Here is a 26,264-nt window from a genome sequence, read left to right as displayed (position 1 = left end):
GAAATTAGAATATAAAAGACAATAATGTTTCATTATCCGTCTCTAAACCGATTTTAACCAAAATTTCGAGAAAATAAAGTATATTTACAATTTGAACCTTTTTACAATGTAATTTCGTGACAAAAATATTATATTCCCGCATATTTCATTAATCTTTGATATCTATATTTACGTTTATGTATCTACAAAAACTTCATAAAATCTCTTTGAATCTTCAAACAAAAGGTTGAAAATAAAAAACTCATTTTGCAAAGATTCTGTTAAAATAAAATAATATTTAATGCACTTGAGCTTAATAGTTGTTGAAGTTTAAAATATTAGAGTGGTATTCAATTATTTCTGTCGATGTGTAGGTTTTATTCCTGATGTGGCGGATAAAATGAGACATAAAATATATTACACATATCTACATATAAATGCACACATGTATATAAATATTCATCGTATTTGTAAATACGTATTTGCATCATCAGATTAAAGTTTCAAAACAAATTAGTTAGCTCGATCAGACACTGGTAACTAGACAATAATTTATTTTATCAGAGATATGCAGCGACACCATAATTAATAAGATAACGAGGTGCGAAGTAAATAAAATTTACATAACAGGTGAACGTAGTTTTCAGTAAAATAATATGTGCAACCTGCGATAAAGTTGCAAGGTTCAAAGAAATTATGCATGCACGGCAGCGTTAGTTAAGCTTGCTGCTGATGTAGCACTTGTATTCACTTGTTCGTGACATTTAAACGCGTGTATTTACTTAGTACCAATTAGGAGTGATTGACGAGCGATATGTGTTTCTATCAAAACTTGAGTCATCCATGGTGTAGAAATATCGATCGTTGTTCTATTACTGGCAGAACAGTCATCCGCGTTTCGTTGATATCAGCGATTGTAGCCGTACTAATATTTCTGTTAATGAATTTTTGGTTGATTTTACATAAACCGAAAGTTCAAATCAAAGAAGGTTACGTCCAAGGTATAATGATGGAAACTAGAAACGGAAGACAAATTTTTGCTTTTCTCGGAATACCTTACGCTGAACCGCCGCTTGGAAACCTAAGGTTCTTTTTTTAATATTTCGTAGATCTTCAGTAATTAATATGTCAAATGAGAAGAATTTTATCCTTCATTTCGAAAAAGATCTTGTTGTGAAATAATTTACTTCCAGGTGATTGTTCATCTTTCACATCATTGAACTTGAAAATACATCATGAATATTTGTACCAAACATTATTACTTATTACTGTATTTATTAATGTCTACAGAGAATAGTAGTAAAATTTAATCGTAATTTAATAAATACAAAATTTCAGGAAACTCTATGCATATACTCAATGAATTTTCTAATTTGATTTGTCCAAGCAAAAAGGAATTTTATCTGATTTTTTGTTACATACATCTCTTCCGCGCTTGTGATCAGAGCTGTAAAGTATTGACTGAGTACTTTGCAGAAATGAATTAAAATATGAAATTTATTTCTTCGAAAGCCTGTGAACACATATTTTTCTCAAAGTTTTTCTTTTTTTTCATTCATTTATTCTTCCTTCGATGTTTTAGGGTGTCGCGCGTGCCATTACATTTTAAACATCCTTAAATGTCTTTCTGCTTTTCCCAAGACAATTTTTATAATTTTCTATTACTTTTATTTATTGATCAATTAAAAAAACGCAAAATGCGTTACTTAATTATAAAAACTAGTCTTTTACCCACATTACAAAAAATGTTTTCTTTTAATTTGTGTATAAGCAATTATTGATATGTTGGCTATCGCAGAAACAGAAAAATGTTCTCGGAGAACTTACAACTAACATTCTTGAATTTTTAAATTTTATTAGAACTTGATGTAGAAACATACGAAATTTCTAACTAAAAGTATATATATATATATATATATTGAAACGTATACAATAATCTTTTAATAAGAAGGAATTCTTTAATAATGAAAATTGTCAAACTTCATTCTACTTTGTTATGTCTTAAGGGCATGTGACATTTTAAACAATTTGACGCTCTTCACTAACAGAATCAATTTGATGTGCCGTGTAAATCTTCCGAGATGGCATAGTAGTTTCTGTTTAAAGTTTCAGCTCGTAAAGTGAACGCATTTTATTTCCTTCATCGTGACATTTTCCAGCGAATTGCTACACTAACTGTAGTATATCAGGCGTGAATTCTTTATACGTATTAACGATTGCGACCACGCATTACATTCTTAAGTATCAAATACAAATTGTACAATGTCAACAATTGACTATCTTACTTGTTTCTTCAAAGATTTCGTAGTCCCGTCCCAAAGAAAGCATGGAGAGGAACTCTAAAAGCGCACAAAGAGGGTCGGCTGTGTTTGCAATATGTTGCAAACAAAGTTGTTGTAGGACAAGAAAATTGCTTGACAATGAACGTTTATAGTCCAAAGGTAGGTAAATATGTACATCAGACTACAATTAGAATTTATTAGAATATTTCATACGGTGGAGTTAAGATTTTGAACCTTTCTCTAAAATCCTTCTAAAATTTTGAACTTTCTCTCCATGTTTACCTCAAATTGATTAAATACGTTTATACACTATCTAGTTCAAGCAAACAGAAGTTAGTGTTGAAATTGAGTTATAAATTTTACATAATTACAATATTAAACAATGAATGCAGAATTAGCAGTATATTATGATATATTCTTTATATTATGAATATATAAATGCAGAAATAACCATGAAATTATGAAGTAAATTGTTTAGATTATCTTCGAGGTTATACCATTACTATTTACCAACAGTCTTCGTTATTCAAGTACAATAATGTTATCCAAAATTTAAGAAAAAACATTGTAAAATGTTTATGTATGAAAAAGTTGAAGGGAACCGTCCTGCTACCTGTAATGGTGTTCACTCATGACGGTGGATTCATGAGAGGAAATTCGAGTGACCATTATTTCGGACCTGATTACTTGCTCGACAAAGACATCGTACTTGTCACCCACAACTACCGATTAGGTCCTTTTGGATTTCTCAGCACGGGAGATGCAGCCGCCCCAGGCAACTTTGGTTTAAAGGATCAACTCTTAGTACTCAAATGGGTTCAGCGAAATATACGTGCTTTCGGCGGCGATCCTAAGAAAGTGACGTTGGCTGGTCAAAACATGGGTAGCGTGTGCGTTCATATACACGCACTTTCGAACAAGTCGGAACGTACGTTCATTTTTATTTTTTTGAAATAATACAGATATAAATCGTAAGTAAATACGTCGAATTTTGCTATAACGTACTTATTCCATTATTTCTTTTTCAAAAGAGTGTCTTTAGAAAAAAAAATGTACATCTTCAGAAAAGCTCTTGTTTTCAAAAATATGATGCTGTCGGGAGAATTGTACAAAAATTCTAACAAACTAATTTAAACAGAATCACGTAACTGCTAGTTGCAACGATAACTGCAGATGAAAACTCATGTTTGACAGTGTTATGTGTCATTGTTCTTACAGATATGTTTAGTCGCGTCATAATGCAAGGTGGACTCGTGTCCCAAGCGTTTTCATTTCATCATGATCCTTTGTACTTTGACGCCGCAAAAAGACTTGGGGGAAAGAACAATTGTCCGACCAACGACTCGTATTCATTAGTGAATTGTCTGCGACGTTTGACTGCATCAAAAGTAATGGAAACTTCATTGGTTTTTACACATGTGCAAGAACTCTTGAACGCGGGATGGGGGCCGGTAGTGGAACCACAATCCGAGGATGCATTGTTGACGGAGTCCCCTACAAGTTTGATCGAAAAATGCGAGTTGAAGAGAAGTCCGTATATTATTGGATCCCGTCGTAATGAAGCAATCTCAGTGGTAAAAGGTATAAAACAAAAAATCAAATATCCAATGAATTCAAAGACTGGGCTATTTTTATTATGATGAACTTACTGACACATAAAATGTATTAGCTAGATCTATGTACTTGTTGGGAATTTGATATTCTATGATGCTTACATTCAGATTAACAAAATGACGCTGTCTTTCAAATTTGAATCTTATTTCCATATATTTCAATTGCTTTTTGTGGATTTATAACAAACTAGATTCTCATACATTTTTCTACATTAAGTACGAACCAGTAAACTATTTTTCTTTATTACTGTACATTTTTGAGAAATGTAACTTTGGAAAGCAACCGAAGCAACAATTTTATTAATTATTACCTTAACTATGATAAATATGCAAATTTTCTTGAAGAAATTGAAAGAAAAGACCTTTAGGAAGTAAATAATGTTTTAAATATATATAATATATTAAATTATATATACCTTCTGTGATGCATGAATTATTTTTCAACATTCCAGCACTGTATTCAAATGAAACATTGTATAAGTTTTTGGCAAATGACCCATTATCACTAATGGCCGAAGTATTGCAAGACATTTATTTTCTGAAAGATAGAAATACGACGCATATAGCAATCGAAGCACGGAATTATTACTTAGGAACTGAGATGTTAAATAGAAGTGAACAGGTAATTATTCAAATATTAATTAACACTATGGGAGCTTTATGTTCAACGTAAGTGTTACATATGTTGTTAAGATAAATCTTAAATTGTATCATAAATTAATTATAATATAATTATAGAGGAAATTATTAAAGCAATCATTTAAATTGTGTGATATAATTTTAACTTTTATTCTGGTAAATATGATCACAATATTGACAAATAACCGCTAAGACAACAAATTCATATTTACAGGATGTTCATCGACAACTGCGGATCAGAGTGGTTATTTTGCCATGCATACTTAACCAATATTAATATTAACAAAATCTTTTACAAGTTAAAACTTCAATAATAAGACACATTCCTATTTCAAATAAGTTTTCATTTTCCAACGACTTATGTAGTGTCACACAAAATCGTTAAAGAACTAACATTATTATAGAATGGAATACGGTGTGTATTTTACTAAACGGAACCTCTTTTTCAGATTTCACACGGAATTGGACAATTTCTAACAGACGTAATTATGTTCTATCCTGTTACCCGATATCTGAAACATGTGACAGAAGTTTGTGGACATAAAGTTTACAACTATTTATTCAATTATGGGGACACTTTTTCAGAGTTGTATTTGCAAGACAATAAGACATGGGATGATGACCTAATTTATTTATTTCCACAGAAATTGGAGCCTGTGAATTTAACTTACAAGTTTGAACCGACTGTGGCTGATCACAATATCAGTGAACTTATGGTAGATCTGTGGACATCATTTGTAATTACAGGGTACTAACAATCTTCTATAATTATTTAATTTCATCGTATAACATTTATTCTGCATAAAAATATTTACAATTTCTGAAATAGGAGAATATTTATTGTAATACAGTAGAACCGTGATTATCCGACTTAATTCAGCGACTAACAGAGTTCGATTGTACGTATCCCGAGGTACAATTTGACAATCTGAATTATTGAATATATAAATAACTAAAATTCTAGTCGATCTAGTCCGTCAAAAATATCCATTCGGTTAATTCAGATTAAATTAATTTATATCTGGATTAACCGAGTGGATATTTTTAATATTAATATAAATTAATTTAATTACTTATAACTATAACTTAATAACTTTATACAATTAGATTCTAAGTTCTTGATAAATTTCTTGTGTTAAGAGAATGTGTTACGAGAATGGAGAACGCTTAAAATATTATTCAAGTACTTAAAATAATATTTTAATATTAATCTAGATTTTTATATTTAACTTTCAGTATACCGACATCGACTCTTCTGAGCTACCCGACGTTGTGGAAAACGTATGAGAATAATAATTCTTTCCTTCAAATAGGTAACTATTCTGAAAGTACAACAACATTGGAGACATCACATTTCGAGGAAAAAATGGAAATTATGTACCATTTATATCAAGACACTTAATTATTAATGCCATCTCATAGCGATGATCGTCATAGTAGTGTGCAATAGTTCTAAACATTGTTCAAATACTGGAATACTCCAAAATAAAAACTATAATCCAGATGTGTTAGAATATTTACCTGTAGACACTTACAGATATTACAATTATGTACATATAAGTATAAAATACTTATTTAGACTTTAGTTTTCTTTAGTTTTGTCTGTTTTATGAAAAAGAGGCCTTGGAGGTAGATCCAAGGTTTTGCGATTTTACCACGTATTCTGACGCTGTCGAATAACCCGATTTGCTCAAAACGCCAGGGTGAAACAGATATTTCTCATTTTTCAAATACTTGCTTATAAAATGAAGATTTTTATGTTTTTTTTAAGTTTCCTAAAGTTTTTTTTACTAATATTGTAGCTGAATGTGTATTAATAAAAAATTTATGAAAAAAATTGCTTATTCTAAGTTTTAACTATTAGTTCTTCGCTGTTAAATCCGAACTGATCTGATTCGCTTCGTTCTACGCTACAATAAATTACATCCATTTTACTGAAGTGTTGTTCTATCGAAAGTTTGCTGCTTATGAGAAACATTTGATAATACACACGGTAGCACTATTCCAATGTTTTTCTAACCCCAGAGATTCAAAATTCTGTCAATAGAAAATGGTTTCTAATCTATCTTCCGCTTCGCTAATTCATCATCTCATGGCATTATAATATCGTAACAATGAATTCAGTCTGGTTAACCTCTCCGTTCGTTAAATTCAACACCGACAATTTGATCTACAATGAAACTTTGTGCTCGGAGACACGTTTCAGAAGCAAATTTTCAGTCATAGATAAATCCGGGAAGAGAGAACAGAAACACGAGCGTCAGAAGAATTTCAACGGGGCTTCAGATTATTTCTCGAGATCAAATTTAGTGGAGGATAAAGAAAACGAAGTAAATTTCACGATGAAATCGAGAAGTATTTCTCATTTACAAGAAAACATTTCCGTGAGTACTAATTTACTAAAAGTTTATTCGAAAACAAATTTAAAGAAGACGCAATCGGAGAGCACGCCCACCCAGACAAATATTCATTTCCAGAGAGATGCTTTATCTCGGTGCTCTTCGAATGGGACATACGAAATTTCCCTTTCCAATGACTCGAACATTGACGAAGTTTTCATGTCAGATGATAAATCAGTTTCTTTTGGTTCTAAAAGAACGAAAAATCAATCGAATCAATTGGAAGAAAGAACTGGATCTTTTGTGAACAGGAGGATGTCAGGAGATAAAATTATCGAAGATGCTCTTTTCAGCTGTCCTTTCGAGTTGGTCGAAATTTATCCGGGAAATAAAGAGAATATTGACAATCTTGATCAAATATCTTCCGATTTGAATCAGAGAAGAAGCTCGATGAGGAGTTTTCCAAAAGAGGACAACGAATCTTCCAAATCCGTATTCTTTGAGGAGAATGTTCCTCCATTAAGAAAAATAGCATCGAAACAAATGAAAAAGGAAATGTATATTGTTGAGAATGAGAATGCAAAATGTGGAAAGAATAATAGGGATGTCGAGAAAAATATTTACGAATCATTTCTATCTGTTCAGACGATTAAGGGAGATCTTCAAGAGAAGAATGTAAGCACAAATGTCAAAAATTTTAATGGAACCTGTAAATTAAATATAGATAGAAGTATGAATTCCATTACTTCTAACGGTGCCAAGAGATCATATATTGATGGAAAAGAGATGGATTTATCGAAAGAATGTTCACAAAATAGATTTCTTGAAAAGCCAGTAGACTCTAAAGATTCTCTGGCGCAAAATATAACAAAAAAGGAACATGCCTTTGCGATTGAAAATAATTCTGCAATATTAGAATCACGAAAAACGTGTGCAAATGATGAAACAAAGTTTGCTGCATGTGCTGAATGTGACGAGACTTCAAAGAAAGAAGTGAATTTAATTGGAATCAAGAAAAAGGATCTAAATGTTACCATTGATACGCATGATGAATATTTTGTAAATTCGAGTACAAGCAGAAACATCGAATATACAAATGGTTCATCTAAAAATATTAAAAATTCTGATGCTGATTCCTTGATCATAGACGAGGCAATGATCGATACGAGAAAGAGAAAATCGAATTTTGAAATGGAAAGTGTTAACAAAAACAAGAATTTAAAGATAATTACTAAAATGGAAGAGAAACAAGAAGAAAGTTTAAATAACAACAGATCGTGTAATGAAAAGAAAGGATTACTGCAAGTTGATAGTAGGCAAAATGAAGGAAATCAAAATTCCAAACAAAAGACGACGGAATACGTAATAGATGATTTTGGAGATGGTATAAGGGAAAAGAACAAAACAGACGATAATAATAGGGGGAACATAAAAATATGTGATTTATTGATGAAAATCCATGAACAATTATTTATTAATTTTCAAAAAATGGAAAGTATTTGGATAAAGTTGCAGAGCAGAGGTTCAATTGATTCTGTTCGTTCGACAATGGCCTTGTGTCTTCTGACCAGAATTATTTCCAGGTATGACAGTATTAACTCCTTGCATTATGATTGTTTCTTTTATGTCACTTTGTGTATGTTTTATGTTGATTTGTTATTCTGAACCACTTATCTACCAGGTGCAAGAGTTATATTCATGATTCAAATGACAACTACAAAGCTGAGGCAATGATCACTAGAAGCTTGTCAAATTTGATCTTTCAATTAGTAAAAGCAGTAGATCAAAATCAAATTCTTTTGAAAAAACAGGGTTTGGATAATATTTGTATATTTTTTTTAAAACAAATATAAACATAACCCTTTTCATGATTAAAAATTCTATTGTAGAACAACAAATAAATAGCATGCAGTTGAAATGGCGTCAAGAAAGGAATTTATATGAAAAAGTAATAAAATAAAAATTAAATTTAAATAACAAATATTTTGCGATTTACGATTGTATAACAAATATTTATATAAATTCACATAGAGAAGAATTACAAATGAAGTTGTTTCATTTTGGGACCATGGGTTGAACAAAATATGTGATATAATGCAAGTCATTTCGAATATGTTAAAAACTATTATAGCTGAGAACAAAGAAAAGGAAAATCTTAGAAATCTAAGGTAATTAGGATCATTAACTAAATTAAATTAATGTGAGTTAATGAACCGCCCTATAAATTTATTTACTTTCAATGTTTATTTTCTACACTAATTTCAGTTTATCATCATTAGGTGTCGTACATTTTTTATAACATTCACTAGTTTACTAATTTTTAACGAATGAATGAATTATTTGCTTACACATATATTAATGCTCCTTACACATATATCTTGCTGAATGTCATCACTTTTAATTTACAATCATTTCTTAGTTGAACGAATTACTTTATTCGATTTGGTTGTGGGTCACCGGTGATACCCACGACTCCAATGGGAAATGTTAGCCATCGGTAACTGACACATTCAAAGTTTTAGATAAAGTTCACATAAAATTGTGCAAACATTTATAATATTACATCAATTTAGGTAATTGTAAGTTACAGGCAAAAAAGTGGAGTTGCCGAAGCAAAAGGCTTAAAAGCGAATTTTTCGAAGAAGGAGAGTAACGTCGAGACAGAGGTGTTTAAAAATAGTGTCTTGAAACGACCAAAGTCCAAAGCATGTATGAAATCCATATGTACTCAAAAATATCGAGAAAAAGAAAATTTGGTAGATGGTCAAAATAAAACCATCGAGAGGAAGTTGAACGACAATGTTCGTTGTCCCGAGAAAGGAAAGCTGTTTAAAAAACCAACGCAGAGTATGAACTTCAAACGATTAAAACAACCAGTCTCTAGACAAAAGTGTCGTGCTGTTAATAATTTACAGCCAGTATGGCGACCGGGTGGTGCAATAAAATTTCCATCCTTAAGCAATGTTACTGTTTTTCCACAAAAGAGTCGACTTCTGTTTACCCAAGTCAATGAAAGGCTGAATCAACCAATGGAAAATATGAAGTAAGACTTTTATGAAATTCAACGGATAGTTTATCAATTATGAATATTGAGTCTGAAAACATGATCTTGTAATTATGGAAGAATAGATAACATTTAACCCTTTACACTCCAGATGCGTCTCTCAGTCGCCACTTAATTTGAAGCAGCAAAATTATGAAGTTTGATATTTAATATTAAGCTTTGTATAATGCATCAGTACATAAAATATTTATTTTATATTTTGTTTCTTAATTTATTTACGATTTCTCGTTAAGCTAGTTGAAAAAAATGTCGTGTGTAAGTAATTCATCGTAGAACGTTGAGTATTTCTAGTAAAAACCTTCTAAAGTGTAAAGGGTTAGCACGAACAGTGGCATTATAAACAAATTATATTTCGAAAAAATAGCATGAACATAGGAAACAACTCAATAAAAAATAATTTCCAATATTTTTCTCAGGGAAGTGAAACGAGGAAAAATAGGTGAGCTGAAAAAGAAAGTCAGCGCCGAAACATGTTCGGTAAAATTCATGAATCCAGAAACCACGTCCAAATTTAAACTAAAACCAGGAATATTAAAAGTATCTTCCAAAAAACATAAAGATTCTTCTCGATCAGAGTCGCCGTCTTCAAAAAACAGTGAAAAGGCTCCATCTTTGGAAAGAGTTACTCGACAAAATCCCTCCAGAGAGTCCAAAGTTCTTCAAAAACTAAAGGAAATCATAAAATCTACACCAACTGATGAAAAAGCTGAGAGAAGTACAAATAAGTCGACGGATCATTATGAATATCGAACTAAAACAAATTCCACTTCAATCAAGGAACAAGTAAAGATTCCGGAAGAGGAACCTACAAGAGACATTGATTCGAATCAAATAATTAAAAGTCAATCTAAAGATGAAATGTTTCGTAAACGGCAGCATCTAAATGAAGAAATTTCACATCTTCCAACAGCTGTAATAACGTCAACAAATTCTGTGTCATCCTCTATAACGAACGATAATGAAGATACACATTCAAAATCAAGCTTTCCTCTGGAAAAATCTCAACTAAAGAATAATTGCAATTTCCCTTCCGCAACTAATACCAGTTGCACGGCAAATTTCACTTCGAGTTCGGATTATATAACTAGATTAGTGTCCTCGAAGTGTTGTTCGACTTCTCCTGGTATTATTTCCCCATTGAGCACCATTAAACAAAAGAAAATACAAGAAAGTAGTTATTCTGAATTACATACTCCCAATTTCATCGAAGACAAAATCAATGATTTAGTAATAAAAGAAAAATTAAAAAAATCACTAGTTGCTAACGAAGAAAGATCTATTTCAACTTCACAAGTAATGTCCTTGACTATGCTCAAAGAATTTCTTTGCGAACAAGGAGTAGACATTAATTTGGTGAACACGGCTGAACGATACATGAAAAATAAACAGAAATATCGTAATTGTTTGAAGAAAAAGTCTGCGAGTTTGGCTGATGTAATCTTTAATATTCAACCCATTAAAGGTTCAGAAATCTCATTGAAGAATTCCAATTATCAGGAAAGGACTTCAAAGGAAATCGTGAAAAATTATGAAAATTCAAAGGATTGTACAGATTTAGAAGACACTGCAAGAAAAATAGCTCAACATTACAAAACAAGTCTGACGTATTCTATACCTCAAACAAAAGACACTTTCACTTTTTGTGAAGAGAAAATTAATAAAGATGCGTCTTCCCAGACGAGGCTTCATGAAACAGAAAATAAAGGCATACAAGTTGTTTTCGAGGAAGATACTCCATTGGCAACAAAACAAAGAACAATGAAAACACAGACGGAAATGGCCTCGGTTAAACATGCTGCAATCGATTGTTGCATAAAAAATAAAAATACAACAAGATTTACAGATAAGAGTAACAATGCTTCATCGATGACAGACTCGGTTTCAGTTACAGACAGTTTCACACAAGTTGTACAAGTTTCCTGTGCTTCTAAATTGGTAGCCACGGAATGGTCGAATTTGCCAAAAAAGTTAGAACAGAGTTTTGAGAAAAATTCCACTGATATCATTATAAACACATCCAATGAAATATATTCTGAGAGCATTAAACTTGAAGGTAAACAACATTCAAAGACAAAACATTGTAAGAAATTCTTGAATCAAATGGAGGAATGTAGTGATGTGTTTCTATCAAATTGTGAGCAACATGATGATGATTACGAATTACATTTTCACGAACTGACGCCATCAAGTCATTTAAAACAATCATCCGAGTATCTAAAGAATTCAGATTGCCATGTTAAAATAGACGCAAAATTGAATAATCTTGATAAGCTTATTTCTAACGAAACACTAGCGGCTTTACAAAGTGCTTCGATTCAAGTTGAGAATTTGTACAAAGCGATTTACATCTACCAAAAACATATAGAAAGCAAATTAAAAAAACAAGAAGATAGAATACAAATTCAAAAGGCAAGAAACAAGACATCAAACAAATATGAGGAGATATTAAGGAGTTCACCGAAAAGTGACAGTATTGACATCACCATAAGAGACAGTTGCCATTCTGGTAAAGATATTGTGAACATTTTGTCGAGATTGGAAATTGCATCGTCAAGCGACGAGTCTGAATACGAAATTTCAAGATCTGTTTCAACGCCAATCGTAAATATATATAATGAACAAAGTACAAAAGACGGTTCAAAAGAATCCTCTACCGTTTTGAAAGATGTAAAATCCTTAATGGAGTTGTTGATTCAAAAAATGGATAACAAAAAAACACAGCGGATACGTTGCATAGAAAGAGTTTCGAGTAAAACATGTTCGAATATTCACATAAAAATTTCGAAAGTGGAAGATAAGAAAACAGAAAATTGCTTTTCAATTTTCTCTAGGCAAAGTTTATTACCATTTATTTACGGAATTGTATGTTTCGTAGTATTTTGGTGTTTGCATTTCACGATTGTTTGCGATATTGTCACATAATTTGTATCAGTTTTCCGTATCTTATACATTCAACTTTTTTCCCTTTTAATCGTGTTTGTAAATCATTTATTCCATTGTTAGATTTATATTTTTATTCGTTGAATTATTTATCGAAATGAATAATAATAAAGTAGTTACATTATTGTTTAATAATCATTCCTTAATAATTGACAAATTAAATAATAAACATGTTGTTATATAGTGGATGCTTTATGTTGAAATATTTCGGTGTGGACGTAAAAATAGGGACAGAGAATTCACGAATATGTAATATTTAATTAAGTTTTTAATTAACACCTTGACCAGTGAATTTATTTGCAGGAAATATGTTGAAACATATTTCATATTGCTTTATTTATGTATAAAAGGCTAAAATGATTTAAATGATTTGAACTACTAGATATGATCTGGAACACTCTTATAAAGGTTCATACCGCTTTTAGATATAAATTAATGTAAGTACGAATACTATTATTACAATTACCATCCATGTTGGTTTTTCTTTCTGTCTTGGCCGTTATCTGATCCACAAAACATTTCTTCCTTTTTCGCCGATCTGTATGTGTAAAAAGGTTGAGAAACGCTGTCCTAAACTATTTGTTATGCAAAGAACTTTTCTAAATAAAATTTGCTACTTAATTTATCACCACGATGATTGTATAGTTTAAGTTATTCGTTAAGGTTAAATCAAATTAGAATTAAGCGTGCAAAAGAATACATCGATCGTCTGCCGTGAGATACTTCATTTCAGGCTCAAGAAAGAAAACAACCGCCGTGGGGAGTATTATTAAGTGTGATAGTAAGAAGTGCGGTAACTATAATTTTATGGAAAATAATTTTCAATATTTATATGGGACAACGCTCTGATTTTTTCAGATCTAAAAATTAATTGTTCAAAAAATGATAAGAACTTCGCTGATTATATTATACAAATATTTTGTGTATATTTTTAGTAATGTGCATGATGCATGAGAACCCGGCAACACCGCAAAACGTTGAGCCTACCTTTCATAAATCAGAGTGTAGTAAGGATATTTTTCAATAAAAAATGAATGTACCATTTTATTTGTTGTTGCAATAGCTTTGATTTAATATGGTAATTAATAATACATTATTTCTTACAAAAGAATAACTTACATCGATTCTTCGTGATCATAAATTCGCAGAAGTAAATATTTTAATAAAAAATATACAATTAGATAATTTTTAATTATTATTATTTTTGTACTTTGATAAAATGCCTGACGTAGCACATTGCACTTCTTCTAAAAAGCTCTGAGAATTATGGACATTGGTACCACCTAAAATAATCTTTATTCCTGGATTTTGTTTATTTAAATTGTACACAGCCAAACTTTCTTCATAAGTCGTACCACCAACCATAAAAACAATTATTTCTTGCGGCCTGGGAGAATAATCATTTAATTAATACCTAACATTGCAGAAAAATGTACAACGTTTATTTTCATTTCATTACAATAATGCACTCTTACCTCTTTGATATTACCATATTTCCAAGATATGGAAATGTTTGTGGACTTAATTTTCCTTTCATTAAGTCCTCGAGAGTTTCATTCAAGAGAGGCGTATGCTGGGTATATATATTGTCTATTCCGCTTAAACCTTTGAATAATTTTCTCGTAATCTTGGCTACTGCTTCGCGATCAAATAAATTACTATGTCTTGAATTAATTCCACTATATTCTAATATATGGTGTATAAACTAAAACATTTTAAAAATTATATTTGAAATTAGAAATGATACCTGTGATATTGACTACGTACTTTTAACTTCATTACTATTTATATGATAAAAGTCTGACTTATATAATTAAAAAATTCTTTATTATAATAAAGTGAAAAAGCCATTAATCTAATTGTTATTGTATTTAATTATCATTATAATCTTTCTATTTTAATAAGTCGTGTTTAATCATGGCTATTACCAATAATTATCTGGAACCATTCCTAAAAATTACGTTAATGGTATATTCTATAATAATATTATCGTATGTAGTTGTTCAATGAAATGTCTAAAAAAATGTTATTAACAGTTATTATATTTTTTTAACAGTATTAAAAGAAAAATTGCCAGGAGTACAATTTCACCAATGATAGGCTTTTAACCCCTTGACCTATGATACCGTATTAGACTCATGATGAAAATTTTCGACTGAATTTGAAAAATCTAGGTGTTATTTATTTTTTCTGAATATAATTTTGAATAATTTTCTATTGCCAATCAATTTTATTTTCTAATCAATCGCATATTCTTATATAGAAGTGAAAGATCCAACATTGTGTACACATTTACACATTTACTTATTCGAGAGTCTTTAATAGCTTCCAAGCAATTTGATGTCAGCAAAACTCTTGTTAAATAAGTTGTGTTTTACTATACCTTAATATTTTTCTCCGACACCCCTTTATTCTTCAGTAAACTAATTAATCCACTAATATCGTTACTCGCGTGTTTTTCATAATGAAGGGCGTACAGCATTACCAATCTCGTCATATCAATTTCCCTAATTTGCTGATTATTGATAAGTTCTCTTATCTTTTGTAACTGTAAAAGAAGTTAAAAGTGTAATATATATTGCAGTAAATAAAATATCAGTAAATGCCTTAAAATGCAATACCTGCATCGAATGATCAGTCTGACAACTGAGTTCTTGTTCTAATTCTGATACTTGCAGTAAATGGTGTCGTTCTACTAATGATGAAAGTTCTCCAACTACTGTTACATGTTTCGAGACAGTACCGGATAGTTTCTTAAATAAGGGATAAGTTTCTAGGAAGGTTTTCATGTCGGCTATACTTTCCACCTTTTGGTGTTTCTTAACTTTCTTTTGAAACTCGTCCATCAGTTCTTTTATCGTTTGCCCAATTTCACCAAAATTGTGATATAAATTCTGTTCAAAATTATTTACTTTATTTAAAACAAATTTAAAGCTGTACACACGTATACACATTAACCCTCAGGCGACCACTGCCGACTGACTTTCCTCACATTGTATTTATCAAATAACATATTACATTTTATATATATATTATGCTATTCATATTTTTGAATTCCTATATATACATTCAATGTCCTTTTATATTTTATTTTTTCTTCTTTCTTTCGTCTATCCTGTTTTATCGTAATTTACCAATTCGTTTATAGTACAATAAAATATTATATAATGTTATATATATAACTTTGATAGAGAAACCGAAATCTGAAGTACAAATTTCGAAAATTTTAGTATGAGTCAAAATGACTCAACATCAATTGCTCTCATCACTGCTAGACGATCGGCCATCCAAGGGTTAACAATATTTATCGTTAGTCAAGAATATACATTTACATTTGCATAAAATTCATCGTGTTCTGCACTGAGAACAACTTCCTTTAATTCCTTTGCAATACCCTTTACATGTGACAGATTAACACGGTTATTATTGATAGTTAATAACTCGTGAACCATTGCCTGATACGTCCATTGATTTAATAATGGCGTAACAGGATCATCCCTTCTATCCAATATAAGTAGAACCGGACTAGATTCTTGCCTAAAGTTAAATGAATTTGATTCTTTCGTCAGAGCTTCTCGTACTCTTTCTGCTAGTCTTTTTGCCATTTCTGAGCTACTTTGGTAGCGTATATAAGGACACCTTTTAATTGATAGCAGAACGGAAATTATGCCTAAAACGGTTCGCTGCAAGTGTGCTGGATTCCATAGTAATCCTGTTAAACATATGAAATAGAATTTGTAATACTAGAAACGGAAAAACAATAGCAATAATCCTAAAAGTAATGGACAACCTTTCAAGTATAAAGAGCCGAATACAAGTCTGACTTTGGCTGCGGGTCATATTAAAAAATTGTTCAAGAATACTTTTAGAGGAAAAAACAAGTGTCCGTCGAAAAATTATTATATGATGGTTTTAAAAAAGCATTAAAAATCCATTAAAAGTATTTCTTTTAATAAAATTTTTGGAATATAATGTATAACGTTGCGAAAATATATTTTTAAATTTCAATACATCAAACAAATGTAGAATGTACAAAAGAAAAAGATCTAAAATCACCCAAACGCTCATCTAACTCACGCAAAAGACAAATACTCATTTTCGACTTTCCAAATATATAATAACACTCAAACCCATCCAGGCTCCTAGACAATACTAACAAAAACAGAACCATCAAAACTCTCAGTAAAATAAACATAGAAAGGACCACCGACTTCCAGGCATGCCATTTCACAAAAATTAATCTATTTTTAGTAGGTCGTAAATTAGTGTAAGAAATTGCGAAGAAAACTTTGTTTAATCAAAAGTCAAAAGTGCATCCTTCATAAGTAAACACGATTTGATTTAGTAAAAATAATATAATTTACCATAATAACTATGCCTTTCATCAATCCCAAATTTCAAATTTCAAAATTATATCCAGGTCATAGCTTGTAGGGTCGTTGACTTCATTTTGACGTCGACTACAATATGGTGATGACAAACATACATAGTGGCATTTAAAATGATCTTGAATTTTTATCGAATGCAAATTTTTTCCAGAATTTCGTATATTGTAGTTTATAGTCGATTAAAAAAAGATTGATTTTTGTTTGGAACATTTTCTTTGACAAGTAGAAGCCCAGGAAAGATCATGGCGATAGTTATAGCATACGCCTTGTATATAATTATAGGTAATATAATTGAATTAAATAACATAGCAGAATAATGCCATCTTATTGCACAATTTTTACTTGAATTATTGAACAGCAAAAGTTACCTTGTGAACAGCCGGTGATACCAAGAGAAAATAAATGCGGACTGACAGCTAAATAATCTGCATAATATTCATGCACTTCTTTCACCACCTCTTGTTCGTCGCTTTCAGCCAACAGTTTAATGTCAGCATTTGCGATAATGTTACTGAAATCTATAAAAGTATCGCTGTAATGACAAATTACATACAATAACAAGAAATAGATGCAACAATGAAATTTATTTTAGCATAATTTCTTACACATCACATAAGATTAATTTTATGTTTTTTCATATATCTGTGTGCTAGAGATAAGAAATAGTTTTAAAGATAAAGACGAAATGAAATGAAAATTAAAAGTACAAAAGTTGTGACAGAAGCTTTGCTTTTTTATTTATAAATGTTTAATAATTCAGAACCGATACAAAAGAAATATTATTTTTCTGCTATTCTGTCGACAATATTCATATTATACAAGCTTTTAAATTAAAAACTGTAAATTAAAAACTTCTGTATCCCGAGAAGGGAATCATTATTTACAATAAAAAAGAATAACGGTCCATTACTTAAATTATTATCTCAATTATTAATTTTACGATATAACTATACTTTTTTTTATATAGAGTAAACAGGTACATCGACTAGTGTAAGAAAAATAAAGGGTTCAATTTAAAGAAGCAAAATTGACCTTCACATGACTTTCTGTCTGAAAACTGTTTCGTTTATTATGAGTATTAATAACGAGGTAATTAATTTTGTATATCGACTATGATACAGTTTGTAACTGAGCATTATAACTGATGCTCTAATATTATAATCATAATTATAATTATAATGAAGATGTGAATTTCGTGACTTTGAAAATTCGTACGAAGAAATAGATGTACAATAAGAGAAGTCCAATTAATAAATTAGAGGCAACTGTACTTGTACTTACCTGATAAGTATACTGAAAATATTAGAACATGTAAAATGTACCAAACAATTTTTCTTGAAGGTGACAGACATATCATTAATTATATAAAAAGTTGTTAATAAGTTATAATTTATTGATAATTGTATGGATAGTTATTATAAATCTACTAACCTGCCTGTAATAGAAAAATTCTAAGGAAACAAGAATTAGCAAGATCTTATTATCGAATGTATTTACGACGTCTTTAATAAAATGACCAGTATCGTGAGTGATATCTGACAATTTAAAATTTAATTTACGCTAGCAGTCACAGATACAATCAAATCACGATCAATAAGAATTTAGAATTTTACCAAGGTATTTATACAATGATCAGAAACAATAAAGTCGTATCTCTTAGAAAATTAAACTTAAAGTGGAAAAAGAATTGGTGAAACTCATATTTACAAAGAATGACGCAAAATGAGGGATTTTTTTCGCCCATTTTGGAGCCTCCGATTTTGGAATTGATTTTTATCCCAAATTTTACATTATAATGAAACATTAATCACTAAACATTTTTAAGTTTAGTTGACAATTATTTTTCAAGGTACGGGATGTCCAAGATTGGTTTCACATTTTGTGAACCCAAAGTTTTCGTTGTACGAACATTTATATTATTCCGAGAATTAAAGAAGCTATTTCCAAAGTTTTCGTTGTACGAACATTTATATTATTCCGAGAATTAAAGAAGCTATTTCCAAAGGTCTTGCCGATCAGTTGTTGCGTTTGCTGTAAAACTTAGGCATCATATAAACTTAAAAATGTTGCATTTATCAAATTCTTGAGCCAGAAATTATCTAACAAGGAAACGTCACAGTTGTTGGATCATCATTTTTGATAAAAAATTTTTTAATGAATCTAGAGTAAAAATAAGTCAACCCATATTCAGCTATTTTCTTCAACAGTCGATATTTAAAAAGCTATTTAACATTTAATTTTTTCAATTTTCGAAGTATTTTTTCAATTTTTCAAGTTCCAAGTATGCCAAAATACATTTTTGAACACGTTCAACTGAGGATTGCGAACAGCTTTCGATTGAACCTCGATATCTTCTTGAAGATTAAATTCGTTCATACAATTATGTCCGATGCAAAGTATCAAAGATATTAAATCAAATATAAAAATACTATAAAATTACTTACAAATATAATATGTTCCATATTTAGGATACCTCAGTTCATTGCGTAATAATTCAATATTTTCTTTTGTTGGCCTTATGAACACTATACATTTCAGGTGTTTTACTTCTTCGTTACGACTGTTTGTATCGAGTCTTTCGAACAAGTAGACCTCCTTCATGAAGATTTCCCATTTACTATATAACAAACTGACTATGCTCGTCTGTAACAAACGTTATAAACTTTTATTGAAATATATTAACAGTAATTGTTCTTGTTTATTTACATGCAATCGTAGAAAATATTTAATATTGGGTTAATGCAAAAGCTCGTTCCGTTTTGGTGCTAGATGGCATTTTATTGTAAAGCTGATAAATGTTTATCGACAGCAGATAATATTCTGAGCTTAAATGTTTATTGATAGTAGATAACATTTTTACTAAAAAATAAAATATAATTCAATTTTAGAAATATTGAAATATTCATTCATTAACAAGAAATCAAAATCGTTGCCTAAGTTAACGAAAAAAATCTAATAAACTGAATTTTTGCTTGCAATTCTCTATTAAAGTGCAACGAAATCGATCCATTTTTTAAGCGTATAGTTACAGACGATAAAAAATGGATTTTCTATAACAACGTTAAGCGAAAGAGATCATGGTCCAAGCGCGGTGATCCTCTTCAATCAGTGCAAAAGCCAATTTACACCAGAAGGTTGTGTTATGCACTTAATGATTGAAGGGGAATCGTTTGTTATGAGCTATTACCTGAAAATCATACAATTAATTCGGAGAAATACTGTTCATAATTAAGTGAACTAAAGCGAGCAGTCGACCAGAAGCGACTTGAATTAGCCGTTAGGAAGGACATTATGTTTCAACAAGACAACGCTAGTGTCATATTCTGCCAATAAGATACGAAATCCTCGCTCCGTTACCCAACCTATGTATAAAAGACCCCGAACTTCTAAATAAACCAGTAGGATGCCAAAATCGAAACTTTTGCTTGTCGTCATTCTACAGTCCCTAATAAAAAAATTAGAACCACCCGTAGTTTTCTGGCGGTAATCGTGGAAGTAAGAGGCTAAAATGTAATTAGTATTAATTTTTATTAACTACTTAAAGATGTATATATATTGCATATTTTCATAGTAGTTATATGCATACTATTGTACATAATATTCTATTATTAAGAGTTTGTTATCAGAGCAGTAAAATTTGTTTCTACATTCTCCAGACATGAATCCCGTTGAAAATATCTGGAGTTTACTGAAAATTCTTGTGTACGTATCATCTGCCATTACAGTAACAAATTTAAAAGCAAAATTGTTGAAATTTGGCTAAACTGTCTCAAAGTCAAAGACATGGTTACCAGACGCACATGCAGTATGTCAGAAAAGGTGAATGCTGTAATAAAAACAAAGGAGGAGAAGACACAAATTATTAATATTTATTTATTTAATATATCTGTATATAATTTAATAGTTAATAAAAGATATTATTAAATTACATTTTAGCCTTCTAATTTCCGCTTACCACGAGAAATGTTGAAAACTATGGGTGGCTTTAATTTTTTATTTCCGACTGCACATCTTTACCTAGCGATACATGTTAAATGTAATGATACATAAATTGAATCTTTAAACGTTGATAAAACCTTTCTTATACAGATAGTCTACTAATATTTCATTTTATTCAAACCTGAGTCATACACCGTGACACTAGACCACACGTGTCTTTGGCCACCGAATTATAAACTCTTATAACTTGGTTAGGATGTTTTGATCCATCCACCGTACTTCCCCAATCTTACACCCTCCGATTACCACCATATCAGATCGCTTTAAAACAGCTTAGATGATAAAACCTTTACTTCATTGGAACACTGCAAAACTCACCTATATCAGTTCTTTGGGCAAAACCCACAGAATTTCTATGAACGCGGGATAATGCAGCTACCGGAAAAATGGAGAAAGGACATTGAACAGAACAGCACATATTATACTGATTAAATGTAATTTGTCGTAAATAAAATTCTTTTTCAATTTTTATCACAAAACGGGACAAACTTTTGCATCAACCAATATTATATTAATAGTTTAATAATACATAACTCTAGATAAACGGATCAATTTTACTATTTAAATGTAAAAGATTAGTTTTATGGACCGTTCACAAATCTTTTCTTACGTATAGCTTATGTTACCCCACCGTTAACACTTCATATTATTACACAGTAATGACATACATTTGTTATTAAGATGGATCATAAAATTAAACCTTCAATTTATATACAACAGTATACATGGAATTTGTATATTGATAAAATAAAAAAGTGAACATATGGAAAAATTACTTTATAAACATAATATCATCCAGTATTCCCAGTTGCGTCTCTGGTATTCCGCAATCCTCGTATACGAATTTATGAAGTGAAAGTTCCTCGATGTTTGCCTTTAATTCCATAATAGTTGTTGGAAAGTTCTCGTATATTTTATCTTTAAGATATCCGTGTAAAAAAAATTTGATGCGCATAAATTAAAATTAATGTTACTCCGTCTGAAAATTAATCTTCTCAGGGAACAATTCTTAAATTGCAACAATGGTGACAATGGTTGTGTAGCACGTCGGTCCATCCTATTCGAACCAACTGTTAACATTATAATTTATTTATTGACGATATTCCGTCCGAAATATCGATATATTCTTGCGCTACAGCACTTTGAATTTACGATTTTAATAATATCTCTCGATAATAGCTTGAGACAACATTGAAACACACACAATCACTTTTATACAGTGTAATGAACGTTGATATCTTTCGCGAAGAGTTCCTTCGCTCCAAAAGCTCCATCAATTTTACTCATACAGGTACATAAGCACTTAAGTAAAAACGAACATCACCGTTAAAGACAATATTTTCAGAATCTTTACATCCTCCTAATATTTCAACAAAATTCAATCTCAAACAAAAATCAAAAACTTTTAACATTTACGTTAGTTACATCTTATAGTCTTCATTTTTAAATAATTTTTATATATTGGATACAACGACGATCTATACAAGCGTAATTCCAAAGGTTTTTTGTGAACACTGAATTTTATCATCTAATCGTTGATTGTGAGTTGTTGTGGTAGATCGTGTAGATTCGAATTATTTAATCTAATACACGGTTATCGTAGTATTCAGCATTTGTAATTCACGAGACGACGCACAGTAAAGAAAAAATTAGGGTACCGATATTAAGTATGCATGAAAAATACCTTGTTCGCTGATGAAATTCGACATGGTTACTAAATTAAATGCAAGTTTCATATTCTGTGTTTAAATGTTCATTGATTTTTCAAACTGTGTCGAAGTGACTTTGAAAAATTCTTATTATTGGTCAGATTTAAGTTCTCACTGATTAACATATTGAATAGCATAGGATCACTGGTGACCCACAACCAAATCCAATTATTATGATTTACTTAATGAAATGATGATTTCAAATCGGACTTTAAAATCATGAAGCTAATAAGATCGAGGTAGTCATCAATAAAAGATTCAAACCAGTTCACAGTGGTTTGGAAATCCGTTTTTGATTGCTAAAATTAGTTCAGTGTTATTTAAAAACTCTGAATGACAACATGTTAAATCACTGAATTCGTCTTAACGTCAGCTAATATTATGAAGTTAAAACTATGTAATGACGCTTAAAAATCCGGGTGACCTTAACTTAAAAAAAATTTTTTTAATTTTTTATATTGATATTTATAGAAGATTAAATGCTGATTTACTTTTGTTGCAAACATTTTTAAACAATTTTTAAAAATATGAAATTTGATAAAATGTATTTTAACAAATTCCATAACAAATACTATATATGTATACAGTGATTATCATGCTGTTTAATATTTAAAAAATTCATATTTTATGGTGTGTCTACTTTTAGCCAAAATTGTAATGTATACTTTTAGTATACACCAAAGAAATACACGTTTATTCTACCATAATATAAAATTAATATTACATTAACACTTTATGTACATTCACCTACATGACCAGATCAAAACATTAATCCTAGTTATACACTAGGATTAAAAAGAACTTATAAGAACCCATAATACTTCAAAATCATATAATATTATCAATACCACTACATTTTTATTTACTTTATTAGTATCAAAAATAGCAGAGATGGTTAAGAAGAGTAAATTAATTTTTTATTATTTCAATAACTATTGTCAATTCTAACAACATTTATTTAAAATAATTGGTAACATTGTAATGTGTGGATGAAGTTACCAATTTTCATACAATTACAATACGTTGTAGAAATGCATGAAGATGTTACCATGTTACCATGTTATCATGTTATCATGTTATCATGTTATCATATTATCGTGTTACACACATGTTATCACCATACAGGTTTAGTTTCTGAGATATTTGTAATAAAAGTTTTGTCATTCCACATCATACTTTTAATGCATAGAATATGGTTGCAGTAGTTTAAATTATGTTCGGATGAGGTACCTGAGAAGAGGACGCAGACCCAAACCTCAGCAATATTTTTGCAGATATCTCAGAAACTAGGATTGATGGGTAACAACATGTGTAAAAAATAGATGTTAAGAATGATGATCGTGGCAACATATTTCCATGTCATTTACATCCAAATAAAGAATACTTGAATACTTTAATATCATTCTTTTAGCGTCTTATAATATAGTTTTAATTTAAATTCATGATCTCAAAAAGCTGAACTATTATTTTACTTGTGCATGTTATTATAAATATGTTATTTTCTTTTCACAGTTAAAATATTTCACAAAAACTGTATCTATTAAATTATTTATATCCTTAAAATCTTTTAGTACTTGTATTTAAAGTAGTATAATAAACACCAGTAGCTTATTGAAATTATATCATAAGACTTTTGATAGTTTTCTTGTAAAAAAGTACAAATAGATTTGCATTAAGCAATGTAAAATTAAAAAATTACTAAGGTTTTATTTACATCGAATGTCATAAATGCATTTATGTTAATATATTCTATAAAAACAAACAACAAAAGATATAGTTCTGCCACAAAACCTATTTATAAGAAAAAAATATGTTCAAAAAGCATAATATATGTTAAACCTGTACAAAAATTGAGTTCTTAATTCTATACAAGAAATTTAAAAAATTTTAAGTTTCTTATGATACTGTAATATTTTATTTTAATATTTTTATAGATACAATAATGAAAGTAAGGTAATACGGATAAACATACATTGGTATTATTTAGAGATTAATTATAATGGACAGATAATTTCTTAAATCATAGCTATAAATAAAACAGTAGTGTAACAAACTTAACTGCAATGACAGATTATACTTCTTCGTTACATTTTTTTAAATATCAAACTTAAAGTAAAGATAATTTATTCATATTATATACATCATAATCCATTGAAATAAAATAATTAAGTAATAATATATTTTTGGTAAATGTTCATACAATATATTCAAAATATAATTCACGTATATAATATAAACATAAATTAACAACATTATAACTACCAATAATGTACTTAATGTTAACACATAATAATTATATTGAAATATTTATGAAATATTTACCGTTTGTTTATCCATCAAAAGGACTTTCATGCCAGGACCGCTTTCCTCTGTCATTTGTGTAATATAAAATTTTAAAGCAACCACCAAATTCATTGTAATAACGATTCTTTAAAGTCACTATTGCACCAACTTTTATTATTACACGTATATTCTAAATTATAAGCTATTTATCAATTTAATTGATAAATTCACATTCACATTAAAATGTATAGCTTGTATTACTGATTGTATTACTATTCTAACTCACTCATCCTTGAAAATGAAATTTGAGTACATTTGTGAAGTATGTGAAACATAAAGATATAGGTTATCTAGGGAATATGTCTATGAATTTAATTGGATATTACTAACCTTCCTCCATTCTTGACATAAAATTTCAACAACTTATTATTTTTAAAATTACATTTTATATTTAGTTCAAAATAATAAAGTGCTATATAAACATCTTATGAACTTATGAACATATTTTAACAGACTTATGTTATTTTTATGGTTCATCTAGTATTTTTTAATCTATGACCTTATGTGTGTATACATGTTCGTGGGGACATGTCATTCGGACTGTCAACAGTGACTTATAAAAAGTATAGGTTATGAACATATGTAGTTACAAAAATATTAAAATTACTTATACTCAGTAATGATTGTATATATTTTGGAGTAATAATAATAATGGTTATGTATATTTTGCAATTGCAATATACAAAATATACTAATCCATTGTACTATGAATACTTAGGCTACTCGACTAAGAAAAATTATTGAAATAAAATTGATTTTTCATTTGAACCTAAACCGTTCATAACAATTTTCTAAATTACGTAAGCATATTCCAATCTGTCATGAATACATCAAGAATATAAAACTGTTTTGCTTGAATGCTTTAACAAACAATAAAAGAAAAATTAGGAACTATTTAGTTAATATTATAACTTAAAAAAGTTTGTTACATTCATAAATTTGTATTACTATTAATATAATTGTTTGAAA

At 29.8% G+C, this 26,264-nt stretch overlaps 2 protein-coding genes across 3 annotated transcripts; one reads left to right on the top strand and one right to left on the bottom strand.

Annotated features, from left to right (window-relative positions):
• The first annotated feature begins 696 nt into the window (after nt 1-696).
• LOC116431728 (uncharacterized) lies at nt 697-13,830 on the top strand. The gene is made up of 14 exons (XM_031987555.2): nt 697-1,065; nt 2,279-2,420; nt 2,853-3,189; nt 3,480-3,842; nt 4,327-4,496; nt 4,963-5,261; nt 5,750-5,826; nt 6,734-6,897; nt 6,991-8,435; nt 8,534-8,664; nt 8,742-8,800; nt 8,884-9,020; nt 9,437-9,895; nt 10,333-13,830. The coding sequence occupies exons 1-14, from the start codon at nt 794-796 to the stop codon at nt 12,836-12,838; spliced, it is 6,561 nt and encodes a 2,186-aa protein (XP_031843415.2). The 5' UTR covers nt 697-793; the 3' UTR covers nt 12,839-13,830.
• A 75-nt stretch (nt 13,831-13,905) lies between these two features.
• Nucleotides 13,906-25,779, bottom strand: Vps45 (vacuolar protein sorting 45). Of its 2 annotated transcripts, none has more exons than XM_076365781.1 (8): nt 25,626-25,779; nt 19,689-19,887; nt 17,613-17,762; nt 16,189-16,568; nt 15,478-15,750; nt 15,240-15,404; nt 14,332-14,561; nt 13,906-14,243 (listed from the first exon to the last, which is right to left on the bottom strand). In XM_076365781.1, exons 2-8 carry the CDS (start codon nt 19,843-19,845, stop codon nt 14,045-14,047), a joined length of 1,554 nt encoding a protein of 517 aa, XP_076221896.1. In that variant the 5' UTR covers nt 19,846-19,887; nt 25,626-25,779; the 3' UTR covers nt 13,906-14,044. The 2 variants fall into 2 exon arrangements, with proteins under 2 accessions (XP_076221896.1, XP_076221895.1); XM_076365780.1 differs by lacking the exon at nt 25,626-25,779 and adding an exon at nt 25,275-25,591.
• Between the last annotated feature and the right edge of the window lie 485 nt (nt 25,780-26,264).

This window comes from Nomia melanderi, chromosome 3, assembly GCF_051020985.1.
Source record: "Nomia melanderi isolate GNS246 chromosome 3, iyNomMela1, whole genome shotgun sequence".
Taxonomy (NCBI): Eukaryota; Metazoa; Arthropoda; class Insecta; order Hymenoptera; family Halictidae; genus Nomia; species Nomia melanderi.
Note: the sequence above shows the minus strand (reverse complement) of the source record. Positions and strands in the feature narration are given on the sequence as shown.

Coding starts and splice junctions, on each gene's coding strand:
- LOC116431728 (XM_031987555.2), top strand. CDS start 794: ATGTGTTTCTATCAAAACTTGAGTCATCCATGGTGTAGAAATATCGAT. Junction 2,421..2,852: donor TGAACGTTTATAGTCCAAAG/GTAGGTAAATAT, acceptor TGTATGAAAAAG/TTGAAGGGAACCGTCCTGCT. Junction 3,190..3,479: donor ACTTTCGAACAAGTCGGAAC/GTACGTTCATTT, acceptor TTGTTCTTACAG/ATATGTTTAGTCGCGTCATA.
- Vps45 (XM_076365780.1), bottom strand. CDS start 25,367: ATGAATTTGGTGGTTGCTTTAAAATTTTATATTACACAAATGACAGAG. Junction 17,763..19,688: donor ATATGGAACATATTATATTT/GTAAGTAATTTT, acceptor ATACTTTTATAG/ATTTCAGTAACATTATCGCA. Junction 14,244..14,331: donor AATATGGTAATATCAAAGAG/GTAAGAGTGCAT, acceptor TTATTCTCCCAG/GCCGCAAGAAATAATTGTTT.